The sequence below is a fragment of the Podarcis melisellensis genome (genome assembly GCF_964234715.1).
Source record: "Podarcis melisellensis genome assembly, chromosome: 8".
Lineage (NCBI taxonomy): Eukaryota > Metazoa > Chordata > Lepidosauria > Squamata > Lacertidae > Podarcis > Podarcis melisellensis.
In genome coordinates, this window is record NC_138540.1 from 4,126,156 (window position 1) to 4,142,811 (window position 16,656).

At 46.8% G+C, this 16,656-nt stretch overlaps 1 protein-coding gene across 1 annotated transcript; it reads right to left on the minus strand.

Annotated features, from left to right (window-relative positions):
• Positions 1–3,649: 3,649 nt before the first annotated feature.
• On the minus strand, positions 3,650–14,579 carry FIGLA (folliculogenesis specific bHLH transcription factor). Its single transcript, XM_081921404.1, has 4 exons — positions 14,473–14,579; positions 8,392–8,616; positions 4,407–4,640; positions 3,650–3,724 (listed from the first exon to the last, which is right to left on the minus strand). The coding sequence occupies exons 2-3, from the start codon at positions 8,605–8,607 to the stop codon at positions 4,410–4,412; spliced, it is 447 nt and encodes a 148-aa protein (XP_081777530.1). The 5' UTR covers positions 8,608–8,616; positions 14,473–14,579; the 3' UTR covers positions 3,650–3,724; positions 4,407–4,409.
• Positions 14,580–16,656: the final 2,077 nt, after the last annotated feature.

The following is a 16,656-nucleotide window of genomic DNA, read 5'->3' on the forward strand; positions in this document are numbered from 1 at the left end:
CCCTCGTCTTGTGCTGCAGGGAGGAGCGGTGACGCAATGGGCCGCTGGCACAAGGAAGCCCCCCCAGCCGGGTGGGGGGACCCCGATGGGTGGGCCGGAAGGATGCGCCCCTCTCCTTTAAGGGGCTGGGAGGAGGAGGAGGAGGAGAAGCCGGCGATGGAGCTGGCCTCCCTTAGGAGGGGCTTTATTTGGCTGCGCGGCACTTGTTTTTAATGGCGTTACTTAGGAGTAGGAGTAGGCGGCTGCTCAGGAGTCGACAGGGGAAGGGCACCTGCTTGGCACCCCGAAGCTCCCCAGGTGGGGCGGGGAGAGAAACGCCCGTCCAAGATCCCGGAGAGCCGCCGCTGCCAGTCCGTGTAGGCAGCACGGGGTCGAGGGACCCAAGGGTCTGAGTCGGTGCGCTGCGGCGGCGATCAACAGACCTCGTGGCGCATGTGGGAAGATGCTGCCTTTGAAATGTAGCGCGCATCTGGCGCTGGCGCGGGAGGAGCAGGGCGCCACTCTGGGGCCCGCGAGACGGGAGCCTCGGATGCGGGGCTGCGGGAGAGGGAAGAGGCCGGGAGCCGGGACCACCTCTGCCGATCAGGGGTCACGTTTTTGTGAAACGATCTCGCCCAGCCCGAGGAGATCCTTGATGGAAGTAAGTAACTGGATTGTACGCTTAGAGTTCGCGGGGAGGTTATACGACACTGACTCTTTATTGAGCGTTCATTCCGGGGTTTTCTGCTGTGCGGACGGATGCCGCTTTTCCACAATGAGCTTCGCCCAGAGCGGCTTACAGCAAACATGCCAAACATCACAATGCAGACCACTAAAAATGCAAATAAACAAAATGCAGAGCAGGTCAGTGATTTCAGAAATCACAAAAATCAACAAATTGGCAATCACAGAATAAAACTGTTTACAGATCAAGAGCGATGGGAGAATGTTACAATGTTACAAACACCCACACCCACAAACCCCCCAAATCATCCAGGCTTAAGTACATAACCACAGAGCAAAACAAGAGTTAACCAACGATGAAGTTTCTGGTCTTGCCGCTCTCCAAGGAGCCTGGCTTAAATGCGGCTCAGCTGGCTCCCATATCCTTTCTCCAGAGGAGGCTGACACAGCAGCAAAAGGCAAATGTCGGAGAAGGCAATGATGGCGAGTCTCTTCTCCAGCCTCCTAGAAGTACCAACTGCTGGTTATTGCACTTACTGGACAGGTAATATGCAGAAAGACATTTCTCCCATCGCTTTTGATCTGTAAACAGTTTTGGGGCAGGGGGAAGAAGCAGAAAAAATGGCAAAAAAACTCTGTGCTAGTTGGGCAATCTGAATTTGCTAGTATGTGATGGAATCCCACATGCAAATTGTGACAGTCTGTTATCCCACTGTGTGTTGTGTTCCTTGTTGCTGTATGGGTGTGAGGCTGTGCACACTCCAGGGGGCTAAAGCACAACTGTGTCACATAGTTCTGATTTCTCTGCTTCTGAGGACTTTCCATTTAAATGGAATGTTCCCACACTAGTGTGTGGCGCTTGATGGGATGCCTTCATGCTATGTGTTGCCCTTTGGAAGTTACAGGAACTAGATGTCCATTATGGACAGGTATGCAAGGATTAGTTTACCTGTGCATGCACACCTGGTTTCCCCCCTTCATTTAAATGGTGTTTTTTTAAAGTAATATTTTATTAAGTTTTAAGAACAACAACAAACGGAAAAAAGAGAAAACACATACATAAAAATATAAAGTTATAAAATACAAAAATTACAAAAATTTAACTTAGAGAAAAAGAAAAACAGAAAATAAAATAAAAAACACATTAAAAGAAAACACAAAAATCCCTCTTTTTAATTTCTCATCTTTGATTCACTTATTTTCCTGACTTCCTCATATCTCCCTTTTTTGTATCCCTTTTGAAAATTAGTTCAGCAAATTCATATCCAATTAATTTATCTATTATCAATCCAATCTTATTTTTTACCTTGTTGCTAGAACCCCTTCAGTTCATTTCAATGTCATTAACATTCAAAAATTTTACAATGTTTCTGTAAATAAGTTTTAAATTTCCTCCAATCTTCTTCCACCAACTCTTCTCCCTGGTCTCGGATTCTTCCAGTCATTTCTGCCATTTCCATGTAGTCCATTACTTGCATCTGCCATTCTTCCAGAGTGGGTAGGTCTTGTGGACGGGCTGGAACAAAAATGTGAACTTTTCTGGTTTTGATATGCTCCTCTGGTATACCTGTTAAAGGTGAAATGTCCAATTTTTCATCAACTGTGATGAGTTGGGCATCTTGAGCTTGGTCCTGTGCCAGCCGCCATGTGGAAGTGTTCAGTGACCTGGGTCCGAAGCCGCTGGTGGAGGCCACGGCTGCTGCTTCTCTCCCTGCCCCATGCACCAAGTGCCTCGCCGCCACAGCTGCTGACATTGAGAGCTCCTGCAGAAGCAGCACTGCTGCCATGTTGGTGCAAACAGCTGCTGCGGAGATGGGCAAAAGCAATACTTTTCTCACACACTCATAAGGGGTGGGACTAATGGCCCTTTGGGTCTCTTCCAACTCTACAATTCCCTGATTCTAAGCATACACAGCCCAGGGACACAAAACACGGAGACTGTTTTTCTTTCCCAACTTTTCCTGCAAAGGCCATTTTTCTTTTTGACCACTGCAGTTTTGCAGAAGAGCAGTTTTGTACAAAACAGCTGCTTTAAGAGTAAAAATAAATTACAGCAAATGTGCCTTTCTCTGCACATGCCAGGAGTAAGCATGGCGCATCCTTTCTTTTGGGGCTGATGGAAACAAAATGGTTTGGTTGTGCTCAGGTGATGCGAAAATGGAAGAGAAGGGCATGGAGCTAGATGGCGCACAGCAAAACTTCCCAACACACATAAAGGCCCCCCCCCCAACCTGGCCACCCAATCCACTTGCCCAAGGAATATGATGTTCCCTTATCACATTATCTGCAGAACAGGAAAAGGTAAACTAAATGGGGAAGAAAGTATGGGCTGCCATTTAGATGAGGATGATGCAAACACACATGCACACGCGCTGGGGTTCATTGAATCCACTTTAAATTGCCATACGTACATACCTTAGAATCATAGAATTGTAGACCCAATTGGAAGGGACCCAAAGGGTCATCTAGTTGAACCTCCTGCAACGCAGGAATCTCAGCTGAAGACAACAGTCATCCAACATCTGTTTAAAAGCTTCCAATGAGGTTCAGAAACCTCCACTACCTTCTGAGGTAGTGTGTTTCATTGTCAAATAGCTCATGAGGCTGTTCCTAATAAGGATCAGGTCCATGGAGCAAAAAACAAACAAAACCCCCTGCTTTGGCTTCTCTCTTGCACTGAACCTTCCCGAGAACACCCTCCCATATTTAAGGGAAGCTTCAGTTACCCTGTGAAGCTCTTTGCTCCCCACAATGAATTTTGGTCCAAAGAGTGGACTGCAAACATGCAAAACATGAGTCATAATTGTGGCAGATTTAATTTAATTTTAAACAGAACAAATGAAAACTCATCAAACAAGAACACCCGGGTTTGGGTTCCTTTCTGTAAGTGCTGCGTCTTGAAGAGCTGATCCTCCACCTGCACCCAAAGGAGGCTCTGAAAGACAAATTGTTTGCAGGTGTGGAAGTGCATCTGCATCTTTGCTGATTTATTCCAGTCCTGCGCTCTCGATTTTCCATCCTGCATCCTGAAGGCAGCATGCAGAATAGGATAAGGATTAAACTGGAATGAAATGAAAACAGGAGGTAAAGGATAGCAATAAAATAGCAACATAAAATGTATAATCTTAAATCAGTTGTTTCCAAATTGGGCACTACTGCTTCTGGGGTGAGGGGCATAGGATTACCTGGGTAAGTGCATGAGCTACTCTTTATCTTATTTATTTGTTTGTTTTATTTCATAAGACTTATACACCACTTGCTTGTAAAAACAAACAAACAAACAAACAAACAAACAAACAAACAAACCTCAAAGCAGTTTACAAAAAGGAAAAAATGATAAAACCAAGAAAAATTTACAATACTTTAAAGCATACAAAAACTTAAAATACAAAAACAGATTAAAATTGACATTGGCATTTATAAGCATCTTGGTAGGTTTGCCCAAACAAGAATGTTTTTAGCAGGCACAGAATGCAATAAAAGTCGAAACAGTAACAATTAATTGCACATTTATTCAAAATCCAATTAAAACCGTTTAGCTTAACCAGTTCCACAAAATTTGTGCATTTGATCCAGCGATACTAGCCTTTCAAAGTCATTTACATCTCCAGCGCCCCCTGCTGCCCCCTTGCCTCTTAGCACCCCCCCCCCCGAATCCCACAGCCCCACAGCGGGCGGCATCGCGAACTTTGGGAACCACTGAAAAGGTAAAAGGTAAAACCAAGCCCTGGAGAAAACCTTACCTGCTATCCGGTTGTGTGAAGTTCCAAAATCCCCACATAGGTAGGAATAAGTGTTTCCTCCCAGGCCCACATGGGGCTCTGCACCACTGGGTTTGCCCACACCACTTCCATCCCATTTTCCATCTTGATGCAGTTGTTGGGTCTCTGGGGCCTGGGGCTGGCTGGTGAGCACTTTTCTAGCGGTGCTGGCACTGAAGAGGGCCCAGAAGGACCATGAGCTGCTGGATCTTTCAGCTTGTGGAAGCAGAAAGGAAAACAGATCAGTGGTGAGAAAGCTTGGATGACCACATACATACGAAAAATTGCAAAGAAAGGGGTGCTTGGGAAAGAGCTGGCATGAATTCATGGGCAGAGCATTAGCTGGTTTTTTGAAGGGATTAAATAAGGAGGGGGAGAACCATCTCTGTCACTTTGAACTCAGGTGGGATATTAAAGTATTAAATAGATGAATAATAAACACAGTGAATGTAATGTATTCGCTGTAGAATTCCGGGTATGGATAAAGTTTGCTATCGCCTCATAAGTGCTTTAGTGCAAATTCAATTATTTATTTCAAGGAAAAATTAATGATGGGGGGGGGGAGATACCTTCCCTACCCACTTATTTAGGCAAAACGTTGTGTGATGTATACCCTCCACCACCCCAAATCAATCACCCCACATTGTGGAAAGTCAGTTGCAATTCTGCTTGTAGCTTTCCAGGGAAGGACAGTGTTGCAGTAACCCGCTTGGAAGCAGATGCTGTTCAAGTGTCACAGGTCTCCCAGTGAGCAGGGCCCAAGCTCCACAGGTGCATTCCAGGGGATGCCCAGGGTTTTGCAACAAACTCAGCACAGGGTTTTGCAACAAACTCAGGAGGTTCTTCAGCAGACCGCACCGTGTGGCAGGGTTCTTTGTTGCTTTATATGGCCCAAGGAAACCTACCCACCCCACACAGATACATTAAAACCAAGGGGGGAAAGAAACGTTTTTAAAACACCTCACCCACTTCTAAAAGGCCACAGATAGTTAAAGGCCAAAGGCCTGGGTTACAGAGAAAAGTTTTCGCTTGGCGCCTAAAGATATAAAATGATGGTGCCAGGTGAGTCTCCCTGGGGAGAGCATTCCACAAATGGGGAGTCACCGCAGAAAAGGCTTGTTCTCGTGTTGCCACCCTCCAGACCCTCGAAGAAGGGCCTCAAATGAGGATCACAGGAAGTTCGGCAGGGGTGGGGGGGTTGCAAAGTTAGTTTTGCTCCTACCTCACACCCTCCAGTTTCCTCCAAAACTGAGCGCAACAGGCGAATGTATTCAGCAGTGGCTTTAAGCATATCAACTTTGCTGGGCTTCCGGTCCTTTGGAATCAGTGGCACGATAGCTTTGAGCTTGGAAAAGCAACTGTTCAAGTTCTTTATCTGTGTGTGGGTTTTTTTTTTAAAAAGCAAGCAATTAAAGCCGAGAGATTAGTGTCTCCTGAGCCCTTCAAGCCGGAGAAATTTTTCCTTCCTTTGCACTCATCCTGTGATGAGCAGTTGGGAAGAGCTCCCCCCTCCCATCACCTGTCCTTCCAGATGTGCATTTTACTAACCTGTTCATGAAACCAAATTACGACTCATTTTCTTCACTTTGGCTGCCTGCTAATTGGACATGATATTGGGGTGGCTAACCTGTGGCTCTCCAGATGCTGGACTGACTTCCATCAGCACCAGCTCAACTTGGCCAACCGTGAGGGGTGATGAGAGATGGAGCCTCAAAAGCATCTGGAGGCCCACACTAGACACCCCTCTTTACTTTCAAGATTTGGCCTGAGGGCAGAGGGACAGAGATTCAAAGTCCAGTTTTGCCATATGCTTAATAATCCTGTTGATGTTGCTGTAATTGCTGCAGGTTTGGGGATGTCAAACAACACTTAAGACAGCAGAGTTTTTAAGGGAGATGAAAATGGTTTGGGAGAGGTTTCACTTCACATTACTATGGTTATTATTAGGAATAACTTTCTGATGGTAAGAGCTGTTCGAGAGTGGAAGGTGGTGTCTCCATTTGATGTTTTTAAATAGAGGTTGGATGGCCACCTGTCTAGGATTATTTAGTTGTGATTCCTGCATTGCAGGGGGTTGGACTAGATGACCCTTGGAATCCCCTCCAACTCTACAATTCTATTATTCTAATTACCTGCTATTCACTCTAAGGCCCCAGAACAGTTACAACAATTAAAACACAGTTTAAAACAACTCTTTGCACGCGCGCACACACACACACACTCACACCCACCCACCCACCCCTTGTTTTTGTCTTTAATTAAATAGATTTTGCCTTGTTTTTGTCTTTAATTTTTGACACAACACAAATACCTGCCAGAGACAGAAGTGGAATGAGTATGACATTATGAGCCTCTTTCAGCCTCCCTTCAACTCCCAAGTAACTATTGCCATTTGCCTTCTGCCAAAGTCTGATGCAACCAGGTTGCCGAACTAACCTCCTCAAAGTTTACCCAAGCTATCTAGAGTAAACAGTTAGCAATGGCTGATTTTCTGATAAGAATGCTCTCTAAGAGCATAAAAGCTATTTTATTGCTGTGTCCTGACAGCTTTCCTGGAGGAATTGGCAGAAGGAAACACTCCTTCCTCCAGAAGACAAAATATTCCAGGAAGCGTTGGCTGGTGGCAACTGAGGAATGGCCATCTGGGAAGAGAAAAAGAGCATCTCCTTCTCTACCAAGCCCCAAGGAATCAACTTGTAAAATGCAATGACCACTCCATACAGCTTGCAAGGCTTCAATGACCATCTATCTGGGGTATGGCAAATGTTGACATTTACCGGTAGTTCTTAATCTTTGGGGAGGCTAGTGGGAAAAGTCAGAAAATTTGGGCACTTCCCCCATTTCCTGGCACATTTTGAGCCCAATGTCATCCTCATTTCCACAATTTAACACTAAAGAATGGCTTTTACCATGTACTCAGAGTAAATATTGAAAATCTGCCCCCAGGATCCAGTAATTCCTGAAATTCACCTGCACATCTCCAAAAACCCATCAGTAAATGACCTGTTTTCACACTCATTTACTTGTCAATGTTGGCATTTGCTTGTACCGGCACATTCACATCCAACTCTGACTTACTCCACCAATTGCTTGAACAAAACTAAAGAAAAGACTAGAGAGCAGGAAGTATTTTGAAATCATTAGCAGATTTCCTTATGCTCATCATGACCAGGATTTTCTTAGCATAATGTTCGGGAACAGCCTTTCCCCAACTGGCTGCTTTCCTGGTGTCTGGGAATACAACTCCCATGAGCCCCAGCCAGAACTGACATGTTTCCATCAGCCGCAGCTTCATATGGCCAGGCTGGCTGGTGCTGATAGAAACTGTAGTCCAAGACTTCTGGAAGGCCAGAATGGGGAAGGCTGTCAGCTGGCAGGTGTTTCCCTTCAGAATCAACCCTCACCCACTTCCCCAGGCTCCTACTTCCACCAGTTCATTCGGCCCCTGTAAAACTGGCAGATGTTTTCAATTATGAGAGCCATCTTCAAATATCTGAGGGGCAAGTTTGTTTCCTCCTCCAGAGAGTAGGACTGAACCAATGGATTCAAATGACAAGGAAGGAGATTCCGGCAAAACGTTAGGAAGAACTTTCTGAGGGGAAGAGGCTCTTTGACAGTGGAATGGACCTCCTTGGAAGGTCGGTGGACTCTCCTTCTTTGGTGGTTTTTAAGCAGAGCTTGGATGGCCACCTGTCATGGATGCTTTAGGTGAGATTCCTGCAGGTGGTGCAATGGGTCGGTGTTAACCAGAAGGTGGGTGGTTGGAGCCCACCTGGGGACAGCTTTGGGCAGGATTCTTGCACTGCAGGAGCCTGGACTAGATGGCACAACTCTATTATCCTATTATTCTGTAACTAGGAGGACAGAAACTCTTGTGGCTTCATACAGTGGACAGCTCTTTGGAATTAAGTTCTACTGTGTGTTCAACAGGGCTCACTCTCAAACCTCAGTCTCTGTGTCTGCTTACCCTCTCTCTCTCTTTAGCGTTCGCTGCTTCCCTCCTTCCCAGGACCTGATCCTGGTTCACCGTGGGAAGGTAGACACCAGAGGACTTCTTCTTCATTCGGGTGATGGGGGCCTTGACAGGCATGGGGCCAAAGTGTTCATTCAGCATCTCACCCAGGATCACAGCGGAAGGTGCCGGGGCAAGCTGAGGCAGCGGCTGGGTTTCTTGCTTTGCCATCCTCACTCCCTGGATATGACAAAGCAGAGCTGATGAGCACCAGGAGCAGCCTGGTCGTGGCAAGAGAGTCACCAGCTGCAGGTAAAACCCACCTTGCCACATTTCAGGGATGGGGGACCAGCCAGGGATGGAGGAGAAAGTTGCAACACTTAATGTTTAAATCCACACTTTAAAAAAAGAGGACCAAAACACAGCTAACTCTTGGAATTTGCACTTTTCCACATTTTGCAATGCAGTTCTCCAGCCAAAAAAATTTATGAAAACACACACATTGGGGGAAAGTCTGCATACAAATATATTTGTCAGAACAAACCAAATGTGAATATATTAGGAGGAATTGTTTTTTTAAAAATATATGCATTAGTGTGTATGCAAAGCTGCATACAAACATGTGCTGATTAGGACAAATTTGCACTGAAATGCTGATGAAGTTTCGGGGGGCTATTTTTTCGGGGGGGGGGGGAGGGATAACTCTGAAATTGCAGAAATGTGGAGAACCAAATTTAAGATTGGAAAAGAGAGACTCTGACAGAACCAAACTTGACCCTTCCATCCCTAGTGACCAGCTATACTGTTTATATATATATATTCATTTATTGCATTTATATTCCATGTTTTTCTCCAAGGAGCTCAAGGTGGCATATACATGTTTCACCCCCTTCTCCTTTAATCCTCACAACAGTGACTGGCCCAAAGTCACCCAGGGAGCTGCATCATGGCTTACCGAGGATTTGAATCTTGGTCTCCCAGGCCCTAGTCCTACACTCTAACCAATATAGCACACATTATAAATTCTTAAATGCAGCTTTCCCTTATTGTCAACTTGTCAGATAAGGCTGCTTTATTCACTCCAACATTTTTAATTTCAACCCTTGAGACATCTAACCAATGTATTTGTTAGCTGCAGGAAATGATTGGCCTTATCTCTTCTCTCGGTTAATTAAAATGAACTTAGCTCAACTAAAGCTATTAAAAACACCTTAGCTCTTTTTGCTAATGAGTTCAACAAGTGTTTAAATCCAAACCAGTTCAAACCAACAAGTGCAGAGTAATAAAGATAAATCATCCATGTTTACATGTGTAGGTGTTCCACACCCACACCTCTGCTGCGTATTCTTTTTCTGCTCTGAAGAAGACAGACAGAAGAGGAAGAAGAAAGCCTATGAACATTTAGAATGGAGGGGGAAAGGCTGGGCGGTGGCGGGGGGGGGTTCTTCTCCCCCCCCCTTGTGCTGGCTGTGGTTGGTGAGGGTTGCAGCAGGCGCAGGAAAGCACATCTTAGCCCTTTGCAATTAGGCTTCAGGGATGATGAGTGTTAGGAGAGGGATTCAGCTAGTCCATGGGTAGGCAAACTAAGGCCCAGGGGCCGGATCCGGCCCAATCGCCTTCTAAATCTTGCCTGCGGACGGTCCGGGAATCAGCGTGTTTTTACATGAGTAGAATGTGTCCTTTTATTTAAAATGCATCTCATTGCTGACCCCTGAGTCTGACCAGCGCCAGAGGCTAGTCTGACCAGATGGATCTCCTGGTGTGTTCCAGGATAAGAGTCTGGGGGCTCATCCAGACTTCCTTTCGCGCTGTGCTGTCCAGGCTTTAAAGCCTCGTGTCCAAGCAGTTTTGCTGTTGTCGTGGCAGCGCTTTCCACAAGAAAATCTGAATTTCACTGCCTAATTTGAGTTAATGGCAATCCACGGAAAACCTGATTGCCGTTTGCTCTGATTCAGCAGCAAAACACAGGTTTAACTGGGCAAAGTGCAGGAACACGCCCCCCCGAATGCTCAAACGTGGAGCTTTAAAGGCTGGACTGGCACCTAGAAATGTGGCACCAAAGGAAGTCTGGACGAGCTCTGACTTGGCTGCAGGGTCCTTTCCGTGGTCCTGCTTCTGCAGTGAATGGCAAGCTCCAGAAGGTGTCACTAGGAGACTGCTGCTCAACCCTCCAGTATTTATACAGTGCAGAGGTTTTCAAGCTTTTTGGGTCCACGGCTCCCTTAACCAACTATATTCTTTCTGCAGCTCCCCTGTGGGGCTCAGGAGCCCAGTTATGTCACCCCTTGCCTGCCAAGCTGGCAGCCTCTCACCCCTTTTTCGAACACCTTCCCTTGTGGAGTGTTCTCTCTGCCTCCTCTCCTTGAGAGAGGCAGTCGCTGCTGCCGCCCCTTGGCCTCTTAGCAGCTCCCCACGCCCCACCCCTACCCCCATCCAAAAGAGAGGTGCCTCCTCACACTGCCCCACAGGGGCCTGGGAAGCACACCCTGGCCAGCCCCAGAGGCAACTTTCACCTGGGGAGCTTGTAGCCCGGGCTGCTGCAACAAACAGCTTTGCAAGCCTTTGGGAGGCAGAGATGCAAGAGGGAATCAAAGGAGCGATGGAAGGAAATGGGGACAGAAGCCAGTGTTGCCCGCAGCACCCCTGGCCATCATTCAAGGCACCCCAGGGCGCCACAGCACACTGGTTGAAAACATACTGATATATTGAGCTCACACAGGGCACTAACTAATCCCTTCTTAACATATAGGGAGGAAACTGCCTGTTGAGGTTTCGTCGGCAGGGCTGCATTCCCGTGTTTGGAATCTGGTGTGTGTGTCCATCCTGGGACCATTTATGTCAGGAGTTCTCAAACCTCTGGGGGCCCCTGTCCCCTTGGTTCCATAGACTCACCCCCAGTGCACTATACTATAAAAGGATTATTAAGAACAGTGGTTTTCCTGACCCACTAAGGAAGATATTAGCATAGTAACTTTCAAAGGAATAACAATTAATTGCACATTTATTCAAAATCAAATTAAAACTGTTTAGTTTAATTAATTCAAGAAAAGTGATGAACCTGACCCAACGATACCAGCTTTTCAAAGTCTGGTAGTCATTTACACCTCCAGCGCCCCCCACACCGCCCCCTTGCCTCTTAGCATCACCCCCCCCCCCCGGTAATCCTCCCCAGGGGGCGGCACCATCTTCTTTGGGAACCACTGACCTATGTTACTGGCAGCACAGATTGCCCATGTGTAACCAATTCCTTTTACTGCCAGCTGTGACTCCTGGACAGAGGTAGCCTGGCACCAGTCATTCATACTCTGGCTAGACTGCTGTAATGTGGGGTATATGGGGCTGCTCTTTAAGATGGTTCAGAAACTGAACTTTAGGCCAAAGGACACCTGCCAGGGCGTCAAGTTGGGGCCGGGCATTATGAGTCTATGGCACCAACACTATGCCAACTGCATCAGATCCCAGTTCATTTCTGGGCTCTATGCAAAGTGTAGATTTTGACCTTTAAAGCTTTGGACCACTTGCCCCACACATGAAGTTCTTCAACAGAACTCATTGTGCAGGGTCTCCAAACTGCATGAGGTGTGGTCTTAAAAATATGCTTTGGGGTGTGAGGAATCCAAGTCTGCTATAATTTTTGTGATTGGGCAACATTTAGCTCGGCAAGTCTACATTTGGTGAAGCAGCACATCAACTGCTTTCAGAAAACCAAAGAATTATAATTATAATTTTACATTCTGAAAATGTCAGGTAATACTAAATAATAATAAATAAATAAAATTAATATAGAATATAGCTGCAAGTAATTTGCAATAATTTTTAATCATTTCTATGTAATTTTACACATTTACTAAGTAAAACTAAATTATATTAATTTAATCAAAATATCTTTTGAGTTCTCAAGTCATGTTCCAACTTTTTAGCACCCCTCGTTCTGAGGATTTGAAAGTCGAAAAATTCAACTTGTCCTAGCCATGACAAGTGGCAACAGTGCTGCTTGGGCCACACTTTAAGGCAAAAGTTTGTGGCTTCACTCGGCAGGAGTGCCCCCAAATGCAGTAGAATTGGCACACTGGTGTTTGAAAGAAGTGAAGCAATGCCATCTACAAAGAGGGTCTCCCCTTAGATTGCCCACCTGCACGACTTCTACCACAGAAGGAGGCTTCTCAGTGGTGGCCCCTCAGCTTCACCTGATAAAGACTTTCCCACCAGATGCTTGTGGGAAACCAGCAGGCAGGATTTGAATGTAAGACCACCCTCCCCTCCTGTGGTTTCCACTGGTGTTCAGAAGCATTTCTGTCAACAACAGGAACTGTAGAGGCACAGCATAGACATCATGGCTGGCAGCCATCAATAGCCCTCCTCCATGAATTTGACAAATCTTCTTTTAAAGCCATCTAGATTGGTGGCCATCACTGTCTCTTGTGGGTGCCTGTTCCATAGTTTCACCATGCACTGAGTGAAGGAAGACTTCCTTTTATCTGTCCTGCATCTTCCAACCTTCAGCATCACTAGATGCCCATGAGTTCCACCATTAGGAAGGAAGGAAGGAAGGAAGGAAGGAAGGAAGGAAGGAAGGAAGGAGCAAAAACTACTACTTGGGTGTCCCGTCAGTGCCACAGACTTTCTCAGTTTCCCAGATTTTTACATCCAGCCTGCTTCTCTCTGCTGGTTTCTTCTTGTACCGATACCTTCCCTACCCCAGAAAAGTCCCAGGTATATGATACAGTTAAAACAGTTAAACAAAATTCCACACTCTAGCCCCAAAACAGTAATTCCATACTACACATTACAGGGAGAACACCAAAATATAATTCTTCAGTTTTCAAAAGGTGCAGTTTGAGCAGCCAATGGAAGCTGTAAAGAAAAAGTACCCCCCCACCCCTCTGGAGAGGGAGTCCTACTGGGAAGGCACTCTTAACCCCCCCCCTCCAAGATTTGCAGGAAGGTCTTCTGTATCAATCTTAATCTTTGGCTGGCCTGTGGTGTTGCCCCATTTTAAATAATTTTCATTACAATTGCACATTCTTGCAAGAGCTTAACAAAGGGTACAGAATACATCAACACATAGATGGGGCCAGTCTCTCTCTAAATCCTAACTACCAAGGCTAAACAATATAACACCTCCTTTCTCTGCTGCTGAAAAAGGGGGTGGGCCCTGAGTCTCAGCCTGCAGAGTGGCTGGGGAAACCCAGCCAGATGGGCGGGGTACAAATAATAAATTATTATTATTATTATTACATATTTCAAGAGAGGTCGACAGGTACTTTAGCACCACCGCTAGGCATTCGGAAACCCTAAAGTGGACCCTGTACTTACAGACTTGAAGAGACCAGCAGGCCCCCTGGCTCCCTGTTTTCCTCAGCCCAGTCCAGTGTATCTCAGGTGATTTCCTGCTTGCCCTAATGAAGGCTTCCAAATCACTGAAAACCTGTGTTGGGAAGAACCACACCTGAGGCTTTCTCTGTTAAAGGCCCAGGAGACTTCAGCTGGCCTCTTCTAGCTTTGCCCCCACCGGCTTTGCCCCCTGGGTTGTTGCTTCTGTTGGTGGGGCACAATATAGCCTTTGCTGCGACCCATAGATGTGAGCTGAGCTAGAATGCACCAAAGTGCCTCAACATCAGCTGCAACTTCTGTCAGCCCCAGATGTTGTAGCCCAACATCTGGGGGGCACTAGGTGGGCAAAGTCTGACCTGTCCCTCTGGGGAGGCGATGGCGGCTGGGAGGGTTGGCTGGCTGAATGGCAGCCCTTTGCCAGGGACAGTGGGAGAGCGCCCCAGCATGCTGTTTCGGTGGCCGGGAAAGCAACCCCCCCCCCCGAGATTCTCCCTGGGAAAGGGGGGCAGAAGAGGCACCTGCTGGGTCGTTCTGAGGCGCCTCCCCACCTCGTGGCCCTTGCCAGGTTTCTGCCTGGTGCTGCAGCTGCATTTTGAGCAGAATGCACCTTAGGGGGCAGCAGCGCATTGCCCAGTGCTAGGAGTGTGCTTAACTGTTGCAAGGGCTTATATAACTGCCTTTGTTTCAGCCGGAGTAGGACAGCTCTGGGCCAACGCGCCTCGCCGATTCTCTCAGCTCATCGCATCTCTCAGGCATGCCGACCTGCACGCGCCTCTTCCCCCGGGGGGGGGGGGCGCAGCGGATGCTGACGGGGTCCTGTCTGTGCTGCACATGGGCCTGCAGGGGGATTTGTGCCCCACCCCGCACAAAAGCCTCCTCGCTTCTGAGCCTATAAGGACGAGAAACCTGCTCTGAGAGAGTTGGACTGTGGGCAGGCGATTGTGCGTGGAGGAAGCCTGTCCTGCGCCTTTAAGAGAGGGTCGAGCTCCCGAAAACGGCAGCCGAACATTTTCCCAGCACAGGGAGAAATATCAGCTCAGCTCAGGTGTGCAGTTCACACAGTTGCAATCATTGGGAGTGGGAATGTGGCTTCGCCCAAACCCCGCTGGGGCAGCCTGGGCAGCCCAGCTTTATCCCCACGTTGGAGGGAGCACTTTTTTATTTAGTTACTTCACTTATCTCCACAAAGCCTTGAAGCTCACGGGATGGGGCCAGGCACCGTCTCTCAGCTGAGCCTACCTCACAGGGTCGTTGTGAGGACAAAATGAAGAGGGGAGACGTGCGATATAAGTGGAATAAATACATTTTAAAAAGTTATGAATTGCTTTCCATGAAACATCTCAAAGTGATTAATGGCAACATGAATTCCAATGGGGACAGGTGTCACTTAGGAATGATCATAAGGAACATAGCAGAGCTAGTAAAAGAGGTGAAAATCTTTTCCCCCACCACGAAAAAGGCTCTGCTCATCTCTCTTGCTCAGCCATGTGACACTTGTACCAAAGAGCAGTCAGTCAGTACCTTGTGGAGAGTAAAGACCTGGCTAAGGGTGATGATGAGAGGGGAGCATCTCAATGCGCTCTGCTTACTGAGCGTGCGCAGAAAAACTGCATTGGAAAAGAGGAGGAATTTGAGAAGGAAATGTTGGAAAGGTTTTCAGCAAATCCCCAAAAAAAACCTTTAGATTTTTTAAAAAATAAGATGGAAAATGGCATATTCTTCATAATTTTGCAAAATATACTCATTAACTGCATGAAAGGTACTGCCTGGTGTTATTTTTTTATTTAACTTCCTGGTCTTCCAATTATGGAAGATTTTGACAGATTTTTCTGAGCAATCGGGGTCAAAAGAAAGTAATTTAAAACAACTGTTGTCGAGACATTTCATTCCAAATCTGCTGGAGAGAGCCAAGCAGAGGATGGTGACAGCAGGGTTTCCTGCCCCTCCCCCGCCCCAATTCCTGGCTTCATCCCTGGTTTCTTGCACTGCAGAGGACTAGACTCGATGACCCTTTGGGGAACCCTCCAACTCTGCAATTCTAGGATTAATAGAACCTATAAAAACAATCTTGAGTCTGAAACAGATGCAACCTGGGATAGGCATCTCTACAGTGATACCTCGGGTTACAAACACTTTGGGTTACAAACTCTGCTAACCCGGAAGTAGTACCTCGGGTTGAGAACTTTGCCCCAGGATGAGAACAGAAATCACACAGCAGCAGGAAGCACCATTAGCGAAAGTGGTACCACAGGTTAAGAACGGTTTTGGGTTAAGAACAGACCTCCGGAATGGATTAAGTTCGTAACTCGAGGTACCACTGTATTTAAAAGGCTTTGAAGACAGAAGGAGGTCTTCCATTGGTGCTTCCTTGCCTAATATTTAACAGGAAAGGGCCTCCCCTCTCTTGACCCACTCCAGTGGGGTAGTGGCCAATTTTGAACAGCAGGTGCTCTTCCCGACAGATAGACGGTGGGTGGTCACATTGTCAGAGGTTATGGTAGAGCAAAGATTTAACGCCGCCCCCCTTACTTGTCCTTGGGTTTCCTCCTTCAAAGAAATTATGTTTGTGTCAAGTGCTGGATACAGCCATAAAATGGTGAGCCTTATCTTCTAGATAAGAATTAAGTAAAGGGCAAAGATTAGGGTCTATTAAGCCTCCTCTGGGCCATTTAAGTGAAAACATTATCCAGGAGCTTTGAGATGGCGGTGGTGGTCAGGCATTCTTTGAATATCAGCTTTCCTTTTTTGTCCAGAAGGTCACCAAAGTCCTCCCTTCATATCTTTTTAAAGAAAAGAAAGAAATGGGCAAGTGCCGCAGGTCCCAGGAGATTTCATGAAGAGGGTGGTCAGATCCTGAGGAGCTCAGGGAGTTGGGCCTGGGTGACCCTGGGGAGGGTCCTAGCAGGGGTGGGGGAGATGGAGTTGGGGCACAGAGAAGGCCACTAG

Coding starts and splice junctions, on each gene's coding strand:
- FIGLA (XM_081921404.1), bottom strand. CDS start 8,607: ATGGCAAAGCAAGAAACCCAGCCGCTGCCTCAGCTTGCCCCGGCACCT. Junction 4,641..8,391: donor ACGCTAAAGAGAGAGAGAGG/GTAAGCAGACAC, acceptor TGCTTCCACAAG/CTGAAAGATCCAGCAGCTCA.